This window comes from Pezoporus wallicus, unplaced genomic scaffold, assembly GCF_028554395.1.
Source record: "Pezoporus wallicus isolate ANWC-B61680 ecotype Strahan unplaced genomic scaffold, APGP_CSIRO_Pwel_v1 contig_7011, whole genome shotgun sequence".
In the NCBI taxonomy this organism is placed as follows: domain Eukaryota; kingdom Metazoa; phylum Chordata; class Aves; order Psittaciformes; family Psittacidae; genus Pezoporus; species Pezoporus wallicus.
In genome coordinates this window covers 1,804,111-1,823,060 of record NW_026638234.1, presented here as the reverse complement: position 1 = coordinate 1,823,060, position 18,950 = coordinate 1,804,111, and the positions used below count along the sequence as shown (strand labels likewise).

General features: G+C 37.4%; 1 protein-coding gene across 6 annotated transcripts in view; it reads left to right on the top strand.

Annotated features, from left to right (window-relative positions):
* Positions 1-18,950, top strand: part of SON (SON DNA and RNA binding protein) — a 39,035-nt gene that overhangs the window by 15,171 nt on the left and 4,914 nt on the right. For 3 of the 6 annotated variants that reach the window (XM_057410100.1, XM_057410104.1, XM_057410101.1), the window contains exons 4-9: positions 894-1,054; positions 3,328-3,468; positions 5,284-5,472; positions 9,757-9,867; positions 10,793-10,909; positions 18,424-18,571. In XM_057410100.1, the coding sequence (XP_057266083.1) occupies positions 894-1,054; positions 3,328-3,468; positions 5,284-5,472; positions 9,757-9,867; positions 10,793-10,909; positions 18,424-18,571 (867 nt within the window). Of the gene's footprint in view, positions 1-893; positions 1,055-3,327; positions 3,469-5,283; positions 5,473-9,756; positions 9,868-10,792; positions 10,910-16,750; positions 16,872-17,607; positions 17,688-18,423; positions 18,572-18,950 lie in introns of those variants that run through there. The other 3 variants (XR_008972263.1, XR_008972262.1, XM_057410102.1) reach the window with 3 other exon arrangements.

The following is an 18,950-nucleotide window of genomic DNA, read 5'->3' as shown; positions in this document are numbered from 1 at the left end:
GTTTTAATTTTGAGAGATGAACTCTTGTACAGTGTGTGAGGAAGCTTCTTTTTTTGCAGACCTCGGGTTCTGATCCTTTTAGTCCTGTCTCATAAAGTTCCTATGAAAGCCCCTCTACCAGAGAAGCATTTCTGTACAAAACATGACAATTAATAAGAGTCCTTGAATCTGCCTTCATGCTTTTATTATGCAGCAAGTCTGTGTTTATATACTTCTATTGCTTAAGAAGCAAAGGAATATTGCCCTTTTAGGATTTTCTTAAAGTTGAATGCATGCAAGAGATAGTGGTAACTCAATTTATTTGCAAACTGGCACATCAAGCAAGACATACTTCATTTTCATCCTGTATTTCTGTGGTGCGGCCACATGTACTTTTTTTTCTTAATAAAGCAAAATACTGTTTTATTAACAGTTTTGCATGTAATTTTGTTTTATGCAAGTGCCCATCTTACTCAGTGCTTTTATTTTTCTGTTGGTTGATAGTAAGTAGCTTTCAGGTTACTTACATGGAGACTTGCAGGGATTTCCTCAAGACCTTTGAATGCTTTTCAGAGATAGCTAGGAAGTAGACTCATTATTTCCAAAATGAGAGTGAGTTGGTGAAGTCAAACAGGCGTCAGAACTTGTGGGGTTTGGAGGATTTTGACTGTTGTAGTTTGGACTCCCATGCTTTGAGTTAAATTTGCAATTTCGCTTGTCTGTTGTGTAGACCAAATTAAGTATGGAGTAACTAAGTACAATTTTAACTGTTTTAGATATTTGCATAGAACAAAAAAAATGAAGTGTGTGTAGAATCTTTTGTCTTTGTACTTTATTTAGTCTGCAATAAATGCCTAGTTATTATTAATACAATCTAGAAAAATAATAATTCTTCTTTAAAAAAATCATTTTAGACAAGGCCCAGCTACTCGAAATAGCCAAAGCTAATGCAGCTGCCATGTGTGCTAAGTCTGGTGTTCCCTTACCACCAAGCCTGATGCCTTTGTTATCTCAAAAGAAAGACGACAAAGCCAACCAGAAGTCATCAAGAGATACGCTAAAGGAGCTTACTGAGGTAAGTAAGAGCAACAGTAGCACACCTGAAAATAAGCAGATTTGGTTTTTTGTGACTAGGCAACCTGTCATTTTGTGTGGGAAATGGCCTGTGGTTTGAGACCTTTTTGTCTACACTTCGGTTGTTGTTTTTTTTAAGTCATGAAAACAGGCTTTTTAATTCCATGGAAATGCATGAAGTCCAATTTTTTATTTTTTTATTTTTTTTTACCTTCTTTCCTGGCTTTGATTTTGTTCTAATTTTGCACAAATTAGTAGTTCTCTTTGCAGTCTTGTTAATAAACTCCAAAGCTTTCACTTCTGGTTTCTGGTTCTGGTGATGTTAGTTATTTATGTTCCTACTTTTGTCAGTTAGCTTCACATTGTTCAGGTTAACTTGAGCTTAAATATCTGGTGCCCACTTCATATAGTTCTGTGTATATTAAAGTGCACTCTGAGATACTTACTGTTGCATTTCTATCCTGTTGCAGTTTAAGTCTGCAAATGGGATGGTTTTGTCCTGATTGTGGGGAAAAAAAATGCTACTTTTACTGTAGTAGGGTCACCTTGTTCAATTTGCTAATTTCCTCTATTTCCTGTTATGTTTTCCCCCAGAAACTACAGAAAAATTTGAATGGGGGGAGGAGGAGAAGTGCCTGCTTTTAATTTTATTTGTTTGGTTGGTTTTTATAATTGCATCATCAGCGTGACAGCTCTGAAATAATCTGTTTATGGAAATACACCTGAAATTAAGCAGTGTCATATCACTGAAAAGTAATCTCTTAGTTGTGTGGGGGTTAGTAGAAGTCAAAGTACGTGTTAATAAAAAACCAGATTGTGCAGATACAGTGTGCAGACCTTCAGTAGTTCTTGATGTAACCTGAGCAAGACGCAGAGTGGCTAGTACCAATTTGGAAGCCAAAATCCTGCTCCTTCCTTGTTCTTTCCAGCTGTTTAGAATGTGTTCTGTTGAATCAAAATAGGCCACAGAAGCAGTCCAGGTCATTGTCATATGGTAATGTGTCCAAGCAAAGGATCCTTCCAGAGCCTGCTCACTTTCTTCTAAAGCTGGCAGTGTTGTCTTTCTTTCCTCTCTGCAATATAACCTGCAAACAGGACAAACTGCTTCCAATTAGTTGGGAGCTAACTAATAACTCTAAATAATATATATTGATTAACTTTCCAAATAGTGTAGGCTTTTCCTGTTGCCTAAAGAATGGGCTTCAGTCATTGTTTGTAGGCATCTTAGTACAGGAGAGTGCAGAAATCTGTTATTATAAGGACTGATGAGAGCAGTGCCTTCAATGTGTCTTGATTTTTAGTGATGTAGCTGCTGTTTTGCTCCTTATATACCAACAATGAGGTCCTCAAAACAGATGTGACTTACAGTGAATGGTCTGAACTTAAACTAGAATCCAGCCAAATGGTGGCTGCATTTTGCCAGTATTATTTCCTCAAATATTATGTCGTCAAATGCCTTGTAAGTCTTGTAAATGTGCTTCTAATGAATGGAGACATAATAAATGCATTATACTAGACTATAATATTTTCTACTGCATTTTTGACTTAAGTTATAGTTGCTGCTGATAAACACTCGGTGCAGATAACTAATCAGTAAAGAATTTTTCATCATAAAATTCTAGCCTCTTTAGAATGTCATTTTGTTGGGTTTTTTCCTTCACCTGGAGGCACTCTTCTGATTTGACTGCGGTATCCCCGTAGCACCTACATGTTTTATGTTTAACTCCTGTTGAATATAAGATGGTGATGTCAGGCATAAGTGGCCAACATAAAAATATCTCAGAAGAAATCTGAGGTTTTCTGGAGCCATTGCTTCTGACTGGGTCTCTGCTACCTGTACAATTTAGAATTACTATTAATTCTTGATTTTTCCTGTGTTGTAATTTTGGAAGTTAATGCAGAAGCTTCTATCAGATTGCAGTATGCTGGTTACATGGGATGTGAAACAAACAGTGAGCTCCTACTCTGGAATGTCTGCAACCTTAGGCACACATCCTGTAACTACCATTGTGTGGCAGGTTTTACAGTATGCTGCTGAAATATTATGTCTGAAATTACTCACTGCATGAGTGCCTAGCAAACCTAGGTAGGTGTTTGATAATGTGTGTCAAATGTCAGGTACATATATGGATTACATTGCTAAAATTTCATCAAAAATTTTTCTCATTTTATACCTCCTTTAGAAAAGATGTTGGGGTTTTTATTTATGTTTTGGCTGAAAGTCCAGATTTATTCAAAGCTGTCATGTTTCCCCCCACCCCTTCTCTTTTTAAGAAATGCAAGAAGATTGCCCAGAGCACAGATGATGTGATAGTGAACAAACCTCATGTTTCTGATGAAGAGGAGGAAGAGCGTCCTTTCTATAATCATCCTTTTAAGCTCAGTGAACCCAAACCTATATTTTTCAATTTAAGTGTAAGTACTTCTTTAATTTTCAATTTTTTGAATTGCAGTTATTTTTAAATAATGAAAGTAAATTTGTAAGAAATTAAAGAGGGATCAGTAATTTTGATGAAATTGCGCTGGATGTTGTCAAAAGTACTCTCGCTACAATAAGGAACTTGCATATAGTCTATGAAATTGTAGTAAGTCTCAGAACTGGATTGAAACTGGTTTTGCCATTAGTGCCTTTGCAGCTTTTAGATTAAATAACATAAAAAGGGTCAGTTTACTTCGTGTTTTCATGCAGAAATACTAGTATGAATTTGCAAACAGTACTGGAATTGGAAAGCACTTTTGGATAGGCACTGCTTTTCTTTAAAAGACAAAAATAAAACAACCCATCAAAATTCTAGAAGCATTTTAAGGTGTTCTAAATAAGATGATGCCATTAGCTTTGCACAAACTCCAGGTCTTGTCTGCTTCTTCAGTAGATCTCAACTGGTCACTAAAGGAGAGAAGAGTTCTGTTAGTCTTGAGATTAGCAAAGGCTGTTCAAAGAATGAGGATCACTGATGCTGCCTGTAGCTGAGAGGGTCTAAATGGTCCATTAACCCCCCCTCCTTGGGGGACTGCCTTTGACTGTGTCATAGCTTGTGTCGATGCTTTCTGGGTATGAGCAAGGAATAAAATCATAGAGTGTTTCTTTAAGTGCATCTGTGATTCATACTCTTTGAAGCATGGATCAGAACTTTTCTAGGTTTTGGTGTTTTCTTTTTTTTTTCCCTTGTATTTTCAGGTTTGTTTTTTCTTTTTGTGCGTGTGAAAGTTGCTCTGATTATGCAGGGTATAGAGTACTATAAAAGTGTTAATATGCTAAGTGAAAATATAAATAGCATGTATATTTTTATGTACAAATATATATATCTTGTGGCATACACAAAATAAACAGTAATACATGTTTGTGTAAGCTGTAAGGTAGAAATAGATTTATACTTTATATTGTACTATGAGAAAGTGGTACAATGTGAAGTATGTTCTGAAGTTCAGTAAACCTCAGGATTCTTACAGGCTCCAAAGAGGAATGTTCTTTAGTGGTTAGGGCTGCTCTGCCTGTTTTCCAAAGTCCTGACATTTTAGTGTTATTCTTCCCATTCTTTCTGGATTCTATTCTTACTACCATTCCTGTCCATCTTCGTTTGATAGTAGAGGTTTACCCAATATTTTCAGCTGTCTGGGCTCTGTTTGCTTCTTAGAAGAGGAACCTGTCAGAGATTTCTGACAACTCCTTAGCAGTACTCTCTAAGGAAGACCAGCTCATAGACTTAATCTACTTTAAAATTCATGCTGCTATTAAAAAATAATCAAAACCTAGAAAAGAAAACATTGAAACTACTTTCTCTATGTATAGTATATAGTTTCTCTATATATAGCTTTTTACCATCATGAAATATCACAGCTGATGTGTTTTGCTGCCCAGGAATTTCATTTTTGAGCTTTCCATACAAAATACATGTGTGGCAGATGAAGATTGTTCTCTTTATGATGGTGTCTGGGTGGAGGGAAAGCAGGAAGGTTAATTGTGAGAGTCAGGTTTTGTGTACTTTTTTGGCTGCTGAAGCTGACTGAAGCGATTTTAGCTTCTAGCTAAAAATCTGTTGCTCACTTGTGTGTTTTTAGGGCTGTGCTAAAATTATTTGTTATAAAGGCTTTTGGTTTAATTATGGTAAGAAGGATGACTGTTTTGTGAAAGCTTGGCACCAAGTATAAGCAGTAAATAGTTTCTCAAAGACACGTTGTGAGCATTGTGTGTTTTCAAGTTTTAACTTCTTCTAATTTTATTTCTTCAAGACTCCCAGCATAAAACCAGCACCACCTCCACAACCAAAAAATCAAGTCAGCCTGTCAAAGGAATTCCCTGTTTCATCTGGGTCTCAGCATAGGAAAAAGGAAGCAGATAGTGTCTATGGAGAATGGGTTCCAGTTGAAAAAGGCAAAGAAGACAGCAAGGATGATGTTTTCCCCAAACCATCCATTGAGGTAAGGAAGGGAAGGAAAGCTTATCATATAAGAAAACCCAAGCCATTACCTGCTCAATCTGGTGTCAAATCACAGTCTGTGAAGAAAAAACACGTACATAGGTAGTATTTAACACTTGCATAAGCTACTCATCTGAACTTCTGCAGTGTGGCTATGCTTGTGTAGGCAGTGATGAAAGTAGCCTGTACCCATATCTTGTGCTTTTGTCAACTAGTGACTTCTTTGCCTCAATAGAATTTAAGCTTTTGCTTGAACATGAAAAGGAAGATTCTTGTCCAGTTTCCTGCAGAGGTTAATAACCAAAGTTGAGACTTTCACAACAATGAAGTTAAAATTATCATACCAATCTTAGAGCAGTAACATTGCATTAAAATGTAATTCATTCAAAATAGATTTGAAAGTAGTTTCTAAAAATGCCATTTCATCTGGGTTTATCTGCTAAGTTTTTAGCTTGACAGTCGCATTTTCTCACAGTTGTCTTCCATGTGGCCTTCCAAAGGAAAATCTAATTGTATGTATAGTAAAATAAAAAAAACTGAAACAAAAAAGCAATTTTTTTCCCCTTTAAATGTCTTCAAAAGGATATTTTGTGGGGTTTTTGTAATTAAGTAAACTGAATATTTAAGACAGATGTTAATCTTTTCAAGTTGCTGTTACCTCACTCCATCTGAAGACTTGTTCTCATACCTTTCAAAGCAAATAAAAAAGCCTTGGCATCAGTTTCTGATGGAACAGTATTTCCACTTGGTGCATTTTGTCTTTGAAGAGCTTTCTAAGATTGTACAATTCAATTCCTGAAGCACAGAAGATATTTTCTTCTGAGTCTTTTACAGCACCAAAAGCACAGTGAATTTAACTCATTTAATGGACATTTTCGTGGTATACCTCAGAGTTCGACAGTCAGGCATCCAATTCTTTGTTCCCTCAGTGTAGATTGTAACTGCTGTTTGGTCTTTGTCATGAACCACTAATAAGACAAACATTCTGAAGTGTTTGTGCAGCATGTCTTTCCCAGTTACTAGTGTACATGTAAAAAGTCCAGAGCATAGGAACATTGTATATTAATATTTCACTGTGTTTTTACCAGGTGGTGGAAGTCTTGTCCTTCACATGGTTAGTGATATGCTTTTAGTTGAGGTGAGCTCTGTAGAAGTGTGCATCCAGGTGGCCAGTGACGCTAGGCTTGTGTCTTTGACAAATGGGGTTAGCTAAGTGCTGATGGTTTGTGTATTGATTGTAGAAGAGGCCTTAAAAATCAACACTGGAGTAAATATATTAAACAAAACTTTCTTTCCTGTCATGTGTATCTTTATAAATGCTTGTAACAATATTGTCTGTTTTTATATTTTGTAAATAAATATTTTTGTTTGCATTTACCTTAACTTGGTTTGTGTTAAGGGTGATTTCAAAGGTCATTAGCTGACAACAGAGCATACCGTCTCCTTGGGTTTGGCAGTCCTTATTTTTGCAATACAGCAATACTCCTGTAGTGGCAGAATCCCCGTACTTTGCTCCAGGGAGTCTGAAAGGGAACAGAGGGCTTCTCTGCTTTATTTTTTAAATGTTTGTGAGGACTCTTTTTAGATGAAATGGGTTTCTTTGGGCAAGATAAGCCAGATAAGCTCCCTTACTATTGGAGCAGGATAGTGGGGGAGCGTGCTTGGATCCTCAGAAGTTTGACATATAATTTGCCTCTATGCATTATTGCCAATTTTGAAATCTGATTGTGACAATCCTGATGCAAGTCGATATTGACATTAAAAAATATGTAATTAGTTTTATTATGTTTTTTTATTCAAGTCACAGAATTAGTGATGGGAATAAGCAGTCTAAAATAGCCCTGCCTATTACATTATGAATTGTGTTAATAAAACATTATGCTCTTAATATAGTTGTTTGTGGTGGTAGGAGACGGAGCAAAAATTCTTCAGTAATTGGAGGATCAGCATGTCTCTAGAAGCCAGGGAAACTTACGAGAAAGCAGCTATACTTGAAAGTCTGAAAGTTACAGAGCTGAAGCGTTGTATTTAAGTTTAGAGTGTACACAGGTGACTATTACGCAGAGAAGCCATTGTGATCTAAAAATGCAGTCAATGCATTTGGTATATCATTGGACCTATGAACTATGTAAAAAGTGCCTGCTTTGTATTGTCAGCCTCTTCCTTCTTGCTTCAATATTTGTGATGTGTGTCTGTGGGGAAAATGGTATTAAAAGTCAGGATTGGAAAGGCAGAACTCTTGCGGAGAATAGCATGCTGAACTTGAAACTGTTTTACTTGACTAAATAATAACAACTTTTCATACTTCAAGCAGAGATTTTTTTTCAAGATCCAAAGCTGCCATCGAGTGTCTTGACATAATACAAAGCCATGATTGTCTCCAAAATGGTGACTGACCATGTGGGGAAAGTGTATGGGAAATCTAACTAACCAGGGTATCTACTAATAGGCCCCAGTCCGGTAAAGCACTAAAGTACACATGTATGTTTAAGTATGTGAGTGGTCCCAATGTGGTTTCAGTGGACTACTTGCATGCCTATGTGTATTGCTGGATTGAAGCTTTTGGTGAGTAGAATAACTTTTATTATCTCCTGAACCAGTTTCACAAACAAAACATTACAGAGTTACTTTAAGTATGTAAGGGAAACTTATTAACTCAAGAAAGTGTATATTTTAAACGCGCATTCTTTTACATACATGACTGTCATGTTAGGTGATGGTTAGAAGATCTTTTAATTCTTCTTGTGCCTTGTTTATGATCTATATTTTTGTCAGCTTGGACAACAAATAAACACTGAAGTCAGTTTCATAGACACATAGGACTTCTGGGATTTTTAAATCTGCCTTGGTCAGTGCCAGATGTTTCAGCAATCATCTTCCCAACAGAAACACTGTTTATCCCAGACAGTAAAAAAAAATCCCCTTAAATAAGATATAATAGTCAGAGTACAAAAACAATTACTCTGTTTTATGCAGTTTTAGACATTTGTGTTTGTCTTACTGTTTTTCAGCATTTGCCAAATTTTTTACCTGGTCCCTGTGACAGAGATTTTGTGGTTTAACTGTATTTTCCTGTTCAGCAGAGTCACTTTTAAATTAGTTTCAGTTTCTTCTACTGGCCCTTTACTCTTGTGTAATGTGTGAGAGGCTAAGGTTATGAGATAGTGACTAACAAAGGACAGAAATACTTCGTAAAGCAAACAAAAAAAAATGAAACTGTTAACTTACTTTATGTCTATATGCCATGTGCTGTTTTGATTATTTGGTTTCTTCTCTGCTTCAAATGGTTCTAGCCCTTTCAATCTCCTGCACGTGCTCACCTCCAAAGAAATTTTATTTGTCCCTGAGCACTGTTCTTTTTCTTCTTTCAAGGTAGAATGATCCATAAAATGCACGTGATCTGAGGAACAAGGCACAAGTAATTTTACAAAAACAGCCAGAACTTGTTACATCTTTATATTCCCAAATGTTTTGTATTTCTCTTGATTGCTTTGCATATATAGTAGACTTTTGCATTCAGCTTCTGCGTTTGCTCCGTATTTTTACCAGAATGATTCTGATTAGTATGTGCAGGATAGTTTCAAATGTGTTTTTCTTTTAAATATGGGGGGGGCATGTGTGTTTGGTTTTTGGTGGGGTTTTTTTGTTTTTTTTTTTTTTTTATTATTATTCTAGTTCAGCAACACAGATCTGAATAATCCATTATAAAACAGTCAATTTTATGAGCTACCAGTCTGGTTTTACATTTATACAAGTTTGTTTTAGGCTGAAGATAAAGATTTGAAACAGTAAAGCTGAATTCATGTAGTACATCGGATTCTTCTTGTAATTATTTTATACATAACCTGAAGTTTTAGTGTGACTTAGTAGAAGGTTGTTCATGTGAACAGTGCTGCATGATGGCTTTTTTTCTTTAAATTCTTAACTATTGCATTTAGTTTTGTTGATTATTAAGATTCTGTTGAGCATAAAACAATACACACCAGAACTTTCTGTGACCAGAATGGTTCTTTCAAAATAATTCTTATAATATTTTGTACGTACAGATGATATTACCAGGTTGTTACACTTTAACTTCAGATTTTGTATTGGTTTATGAAAGCCCATATTCTATGTACATACCAAGTAGTCCCAGCATTTTTTTTCTCACTGCCTATTTATAGTGAAACCAAATATTCAGTGTGTAAAACAACTTTGTAGCATTTGTTCTGCAACAGCTTTTTCCAGATCAGCTGGATATTACTGTGGTCTGATGTATTTTTAAAAGTAATTTTTTTCTTCCTAGGGCGTGGACATAACTACAGCTATGAATGATCGAGCAATAGCTCAGAAAAGGCTTAATGAAAACACATTTGATTTAGAGGCCATGTGCATGTTAAATCGTGCACAGGAGCAGGTATGTTGCAAATTTTCATCAGCATTTTGATGTACTTAAAGTAAATGTTAACCTTTCATACGAGTTTTTCTTACGCATTTAAGTACAGGCTTTTGGAAGCTCATTTTATCAGCATGTGGTTAAAAATTCTGCCTTTATTTTGCACATGTCGTGGTTTAAACCCGGTCAGGCAACTCGTTCACTTACTCCCCCGCTTCTTTTCCTCCCCCTGCTCCCGGAGGGATGGAGAGGAGAATCGAAAAGAATGCAACTCCCACAGGTTGAGATGAGAACAGTTTAGTAACTAAGGTATAACACAAATCACTACTGCTACCACCAGTAATAACAATGATAAAGGAAATAACAAGGGAAGAGAATACAACACCTCAGCACCAGCTGACCATTAACTCACCCCCCCAGCCCGACCAAGCACTGACCCATACCTCCTCCAACCCCACAGTGCCCTAGCCCTTCCGGGTAACTCCCCTTACATCCTGGGCATGACGTGCTGTGGTATGGAATAGCTCTTTGGTCAGTTTGGGTCAGGTGTCCTGTCTCTGCTTCCTCCCGACTTCCCCTCCTCCCTGGCAGAGCATGAGGCTCACAAAGTCCTTGGCCAAACCAAAATATCAGGCCGAAAGTCAAAACACAGCACTGCACCAGCTACCAAGAAGGAGAAAAATGACTGCTACTGCTGAACCCAGGACAGCACATCGTAGCAATGATTTTGAGGATAAGGAAACCGTGAACCATAAACTTGCTAAACTGAGTTTGGGCTTTTGGGTTAACATACAAAGATGCTCAGCTTTTCAGAATGTCTGCTTACAAATGAGTGAGCACTAAACATAAGTGAAGAATCGTTATGAAAATAAGAAGCAACAGAGAATTGCAAAGCAAAAGTGTGCAAATTTTTATTTTGGTCTTACATTTGATTTTTATTTTGTAGATTGATGCCTGGGCTCAATCAAACTCCATACCTGGCCAGTTCACAGGAAGTACTGGAGCACAGATATTGTCCTCGGATGAGCTGACCAACAGTGGTCCCCAAGCATGGATTAGAAAGGTAGAAGTTCTGCAGACATACTTGTCTAACTATCATATTTTAAATAGTAGAAGTATCGGAAAATGCACGAAATGTGCCTTAAAAACCTATGGTAATGCATGTGTCAAATATAATAGGTTGAGTTAAATCATTGTGTTTGATATAGATACATGCTGCTGCTGTGTCTCTTTTGTTGTGCATTAAGGTATTGTTCATGACATAGGGTACTTCAATAAGGTGTGCGTCTGGTATTTGAGTCAGATTGGTTCATACATACCTTACGCTGAAATGACATTTATAATAACGTTATGGTTGCAGTGGTAGGTCCATCGCTACTTTTACAGGATTGGGACAGATCAGGCAAGGTTTGATCCTGATGTTACTGAAGTCAGTGATGTTTTGGCATCAACTTCAGTGAGCTAAGTACCAAACTGACATATTGTTTGACTTGGTTTTGTCTGATGGCTACTTGGCCTCTGTTTGTATCACCAGGCTTTTCTGGAACCCAAAGATTTAAAGTATTTAACAGTTGCAGTTTGGTTAATAAGTTAAATGTCACCCTACAGTGAAATAGTTACCTCTTACTGCAGAGTAATAGTGGCATTTGGAGTGTGGTGCGTCATACATACATGCGTTTTATAAGTTTAATAATTCATGCTTCATCTTTGAAAATGAATACCAAACTGGTTCTCTTTCAAGAAGTAGAACTGAGGAATTCAAGCACTGTCTATCTTTCATGCAAAAAGAACGAGATTACTTGCAAGATTGACTGCTGTTACGTAGTTGAGTATATGTTGTATCTGCTTGTCCTTCTGGAATGCAGTGTTAAGACAACCCTCAAAACTGGTAGGTTAGATTTGAGGCTGAGGCAGAATTTTCCATAAAACTTGGTGTAAACTGAACACAAAAGTCTGGAGTTACAACATCCTAAAAATAGAAATATTTTTACCAAGGTTCACTAACTTATTTTTCCACTTTATATAGCCGAGCAGTACAGAGAGCCAGGCAACACAGGGATCCAAGTTACTTGCTAGATGGGAATCTTTTGAGCTTTTCTCAGTATTAATACAGAACATACGTGACAAAGTCTTATTTTAACAATTATTAACTTTTTAGATTGTAACCAAATGTTGGCTGTGATTACAATAATTGTCCCTTGCAGAGGAACTTAGAAATATAAAGCACTCAGCAGGGATGCGTTGGTGAGAAAAGAGCTTTTCCACCCTGAGGCTTGTGAAAGAGATCAGCAAGCGTGTGAGGGTTCTCCCTTTCTGCAGTACCTTGAGTGGGTTCCCAAGGCAACAGAAAGGGAGCATCTCTGATCATCTCCTTCTCAAGCCGCCTCATCCTGTTTTCATTCCTTAAGTTTCTGTGGTGGTCTTCTGTGCCTTACAGTAACAAGAGTGTACACTAACAAAAAGTAAGTGGAGGAGGCAAGTGAGTTTTCCCTCGGTCTTCTAACTTTTCACTCTGTGATTGGCTTTAAAAATAAAATCAGAAAAACCCCAATGAACTGAACAAAAACCCCAAACAAACCCAAAACAAAAATCCAACAAAATGCTTTATAGAGAGAAAGTGAGAGAAGACTCTGGTCTCTGGCTTGTGGGCATGACTGCTGTGAGGAACAGAAGCATACTGGAACATTTTGTTGAATCTAGAAATAAGAGTGAGCAAGCAGAAACACTTCTGTTGTTCCCATAGCTGTAAGACTGTAGTGGTTTGCAGTAGTAGGCGTCCTCCCTAGCAAGCATCATGTGGTTTGTCAGAAAGGAGGCTGCTACTGGAAACAAGAAGAGTTTGGTGAAGATCAGGACTCAGCCCTCTTTCCTGCTCTGGCATTCCTCAGCTTGACTTCTTTTGTTCTTTCCAGGTTCCATATTTGCACGCACATTGCCATCAAACTCATGAGATGACAAGTAGATAAGTCACACACCTTCTGTGTATTAGGGGCTGCACAAGACTCAACCTGTGTTTTTAGGAATGGTGGGTCCTGTGAAAGCCTTCACAAAATTTAGGTTCGGTGAATTTAATGTGGACTTACAGCCTATGGTTAGAGAATGATTTCACAGAATAAAGTGAAGTAGGGATAATGGGTTATGAATGCATGTTATCTTTCTCAGTGTCACAAATGCAAACCAACCATGAAATGCAAAGTACAGGTTGCATTTTACTTAGGCATTTGAAGTTCTGTAACTTAGTTCCTGGTAATTATGCAGTGTAGCACTGGAAAGTCAGATTTGTACTCCCTTATTTTTTCGTCCTAAGAAAATGCATTTTATCATTAAAAAAAGACCCCCAAACCAAGAAACTAGTGTTATTTAATTTTTCACCTGCTAGTGGGCTGTGGAGTTTGTTAGGTATGTTTTTATGAGGGGAATGGCTTTAAACTGAAAGAGAGTAGTTTCAGATTAGATACTGGGAGGAAGTTCTTCTCTGTGAGGGTGGTGAGGCACTGGCACAGGTTGCCCAGAGAAGCTGTGGCTGCCCCATCCCTGGCAGTGTTGAAGGCCAGGCTGGATGGGGCTCTGAGCAGCCTGGTCTAGTGGAAGGTGTCCATGCCTATGGCAGGGGGTTGGAACCAGGTGAGCTATAAGGTCCCATTCAACCCAAACCACTCTGTGATTCTGTGTTGTGTGTGTAAATTAATGCACGTTTCTGACTGAAGATGTTGTTTACTGAAAGCATTTTGCTTGAGAGATTGTCATAAGCAATTGCCATAAGGGGACTTGTGGGCCAGCAGAAACAGAGCCCATGTCAGCTTGCTATTTGTGTATCTTTAAACAAAGAACATGTACAGACATTGTGCTTGACAGATAATCACAAAACTAGACTGATGTAGGAGAAGAGCAGTGTCAGGAGGGGAGAAAAACTAAAGTATTTGGGGAACTTGTTTTGATAAGCGCTGTCTTCACTTTGCATTTCGTGGATTTCAGCTACTTTTTGTTGTTTAAAAATAACTTTGGAGAAGGTAATATGTACTCAAACCAAAATATGCTTGCAATTTCAGTTCAATCTCAAATAAAGTTCTGAGGGAATTAGTTACCAAAGTGGTTAACGTGGCATACTTGAGTGATCGGCACACCAATTAGAAGTATGGTTTGTTTTTCTAAGTCATGTGTTAATTCATGCTGTTCATGGGCAGGGTTCTGAGCAGTACTTAAGGAATAATATGTTGTTAGGTTTCTTGTATCATGAAAGCAGATTTATGAACAGTATTATCTTTTTCTTTTGAAAAGTGGCTTCTGTTTCAGTTTATCGTCATTGGTGTAATCAGTTCACAAATATGACTGACTTATTCTGGAGGTTGCTTCTTGTTTTTGTATTTTTTTGATGTTTTCTTATGAATATACTATGCTGCTGAATGAATGCTAAATCAGAGGAAGGGGTCAAATACTTTTCCCAGACAAATTCTATTTGAGGTCTACTTATTCAGACTTTCCCAAACTTCACCACTTGTTTCTGGATTTATCAGCCTAATTCTCCCACCTAAACTTTATCCCCAGACAAGGTTTCTGCAGTGTTTTATGTACCCGGGATAGTGTCCGAGATCTGTTTAATTCAGTTGGGCTAAAGCATGACATGCAGTTTTACTGTGACCATTAGAATACTCTGTGTTAGCTAAAGTTACGAAAACTTAAAGCATTCTTCCATTCTTCCATGGTTACAGCAGATGAGCAAACTCATGCTAAAGATGGATGTAAAACTAAGTCTTGTGATCGTCACTTGCAGAAGGACTGCTGACTTTCTCACAAGGCCATTTGTATTGCTATTGCCTTAAATGACACCATGAGCCTTCATTGGGAGTGAAGGCCATGTGGCAAGGCCAATCAACTATGTTAGTTACATTGGACTGGCTCCCTGTTCAACCCTCAGAATGTTTGGGGATTTTTTCCCCACTATCTTCAGCTTGCTTTCTACTGACTGTATGCAAACGCTGCGAACAGAAATCCTGAAGCTGATTGCTTCAGGATTTCAGGAGTGTAGTTTTTGTAAGGCATTTGATAGCATTCTTCAGAAAGGTATTCTTTCTCTTCTACTGGGGAAGGAATGTGGCTGCTCCTAAAAGTGCCAGTTTATTTAATGGAAGATTCAGCTACTTTGCAAAAGTTTTGCCAAGGATAGATGCTTGTTCTGGTGCTTGGCTTTGAGGAATTTCTCAGTCTTAAAATAATCTTTAAGACAGCCCATTGTACTATAGCTGAAACTGTCCACCAAGTGCCTTTAAGGCTTTTTTGTCTTCTGCTTAATGAACTATTGCTCAAAAGAAATAAACATTATGACACAACTTGTATTTTAGTGCATGTCAGCAGTGTGAGAAGGAATGGGTATTTTCTTTTTACAGAGGAGAAATTGATGATGTGTTTTAAGATCTCTCAATTATGGCTTTCATATTTTGGTTGCTGTGGGTGCTGTTTCATGGATTGTTTAGTTCAGTGCTGTGTACTGTCCTTTCTCCAGAGACAGCTGTTGCAGTTAAATGATGGCAACTGTCCAACTTGCATTGTGTTTCAGAAAAAAAAAAAGTGTAAAGTTATCTTTCAGGTGTGATTTTTTTTATCTGTGTGTGTGTGTGTGTGTGTGTGTGTGTGTGTGTGTGGTTTTCCTTATGTAAGCCCTTAAATGCCAATTCAGGCACTCGTGTCCCCAAAAATCTGTTGCTCTAACATAGCTTTAAAAGAGGAATAGTTTTTAAATTGGTAAAAAACCCTCTTACGTGATCAGGTTTTACTGTGTAGCCTTCTTTTTAAGGCAAGTGTTGGCACAAGAATGTGGTTTATTGATTGTCTCCATCTACTGGCAGAATGGAAGTGTACTTTATTTGGCTGACCTTCCATGGAGTTTAGATAGAGATAAAAAGATGAGAGGAGTGGTACTGAATTTTCATGCAGACTTACTCAAATTGAGATTAGTGAATGAAAGAGAACAATTATTTTGTAAATTTTTATTTTATTTTGTTGTTTTGGGGTTTATTGTATTAGAAACTCTTCAATTTGATATCCTCCTATGGGCCAGATCTGCAAGGGTATGGAGCTGCTGAAGAGTTTTGTAATTTTTAAAACTGAATAGAAATTTAGATCTTGTTCCAGCTCTTGTTAACATTTCTACTGCAATTTTAACGTTTTCAAATGTACTTACAAAGACAGCTCTAGTTGTACCCATACTCTGTTAAGTCATGGGCTGAGGGAAGTTATCTGTCACTGCATTTAGTTAAAGATAATTGTACAGGTGACATTAGAGGTTTATGTTCAGTTTATTATTTAAAACCAAACCAAAACTGAAAGAACACTTTCCTTCTGCTGCAAGCCTTCTTTGCTTCTTCAGTAAGCTGAATCAAAGTGGGCTTCTGACTCCTCTCATTTAGGAGAATTATTTCATTTAGCCTTCTAGTGTGATGTACAAGTACAGCTATTCTGTACTGAAACAAGTCTTTCATTTCTAATCCCTTGTTGTCTTGCTTCTGTTGTATATGTTGAAGACTCAGCATAGTGTGAAAAATTCCTGCTGAAGTTACCAGATAGGGCTCCGAATTCACACATTAGAAGAGGTGTTTTTAATAAACTCCACTCTGGGATTTAGAAGACTTTTTATTTCCAGGATTTGGAATTTTATTCGGGCTCTGGTAATTCCTATGTAGGAGCTCAGGGCTTTGATTTTTAACTAAGAATAGCAATATTTAGGCTCTAGTCTTTCTTTTCTACACAACTACTAAATGTACTATTAGTACATTTACAGGTGTGATGAAAAAACTGTGTAACATGAAAATGACCTCATCTAGAAATGGCAATTTTATCATTTGTGAACTGAATACACGCTGGTGGTAATGAAACAGATGTTTATATTGAAAATTCTATCATTGCAAAGCAGGTACAAAAGAGGAATCGGAACCCAGGGTGACATTGACTGGGGTTTGTATCATTCTCGGCAAGGTTACCCTTTTCTTATGAGAGGTTCCTGGAAAGGAGAGGGGAGGATGAAAATGGAAGTAAGTAAAAGCCATTCTAGGTATATAGATTGAGGCAGTTCATATCAAAGAAACTGATTTTGTACGCACACACACTGCATGGTCTGCACCAATCGGAAAAAGAAGTTGAACTGGAGAGGTGCATGTAGCCTCTCTACTTTTCCATCAGACCACTTTGTTAAATGCAGCATCCGGTTACGTGATTGCTAGGTGTTTACTGTTTAATAGGGAAATATTTGGAGAAATTCTGCCACAATCTTCCACAATTATTATTATTTTTGAAAATTTTTTAACACCATGGGGATTACACACATGCTTCAGTGTGTGTCAGTTGCCAGTTTGAAATCCCCTTGATATCCTTAGTCTCTGCAAAAGTAAGACTTCTGGTTTTCTTTTTGTACGTATCAAGACCAAGGATCTATCAGTCCTGTGTCCAAACCTGGGAAATGCTTACTTTTGCAAGCGCAATTCAAAATGAAGAAGAAAAACCCCAAGCAATGTTCTATTAATTTGCTTTGATAGTAAGTAACATTTTCACAAAGATACTAGGCATTGTATCATCTAACCTACTATGCGAAATAACGGATGGACTTATCAGTGCCAGTGTGTAAACTTGTATATTTTAAGGCAAGCAATTTTTTGCTGTGATGGAAATGATTGACTTACTTACTTGGGTCAGCGGGGGGGGCAGAAGAGAGTTGATAGTTCACAGAATAACCTGTGAACTTTCACCCCTCTATATGGAAACTTGTTTCAGGGTCAAATCCTTGTAGCTGCCTTCTTGCCACGGTCAATGCCAGCCCTACTATTCACAACACTGCGGCCATCGAGGCCTAGGTACGTAAACATTTAAGGAGTTTTTAAAGTTCTTTACATCAAAACAGATTTTTAAGATTTCTGTTTATAAGCTTTCACCATTTAACAGCTATATGTAAATGATGATTTGAAAGAATGTGAAGACTTCTCTACTGATGCTAAACTGTGTGGCTAAGCGCCTTTAAAAAAAAAGACGATAAAAACCTGTATGTTTCATGTGGATTTTCAGAGTAGAACTTGAATGTGCAACTGCTGTATAATAAAATGGGGAAACTTTTATATATATATATATATATTTAAAATACGCCTAAACACTCTGTGAATGTCATTACTAAATGTGCTTGTATTTTGTTCAGTAACTAGGTACACTTGGCACGCATGTTGCCAGTTAAACAGTTAACACTGCCTCCTTTCACGAGATGAGAAGAGATGCATTGGAACCAAAGTAGCGTGTTTAAAACTGGACGGTTATCATTTTAATATGTCTGCAAAGGGTCACCTGCCACTTTTGGATCACATTAGAATTTTCTTAAGTTGTTCTTTTTTGCAAATATTGATTGTGTCTCGTGTGTCTGCGTGAATTCTGGTTGCTGCCAAATGTTAATGTATATAAAGCTAAGGTGTATGTTTTTTTTTTTTTTTTATTTAATTGAGTCTGTGAAAGGTTGTTAGAAACATTTTTTTGGAAGCTTCCCCTTAAGTTTTAAAACCCCAGTGCTAACTTTAGGACTTGTTTTACTTTTCTTTTTCTGGATAGGATCAGTTCTTAAGAGCAGCCCCTGTAACTGGAGGAATGGGAGCTCAACTGATGAGAAAAATGGGCTGGAGAGAAGGAGAAGGGCTTGGGAAAAACAAAGAAGGCAGTGTTGAGCCAATTATGGTGGACTTTAAGACAGACCGGAAAGGTAAGCCCTTCTTTACGTGTCTTGTGGCAGTATAAACTTCTCATGTCTGTTTGGGAGATGGGCAAAATAACTTCGAAGTAGTAACCCTTTTCTGGGTACAACACCACTGGAAAAACTAAAAGAATGGCGTAGGTGATTTTGGTACAAGGTTTTCATGCCTTGGATTATATATATAGGCTTTGTCTTTATGCTTGTTTACTCTTCAGACGTTCTTTAACTTTCCCTAACCATCGCCCTCCATTTTGAAAGTGCTTCTCAGTAAATTAGGGATGTGCTTCAGTTGGATGCTTGGAGAAGGCATGGGGCAGGGATATTGTGGAAAAGCCACTGTGGTTGGGAAACTTTAATATTTTAAATAGATCACATCTAATATCAAAGC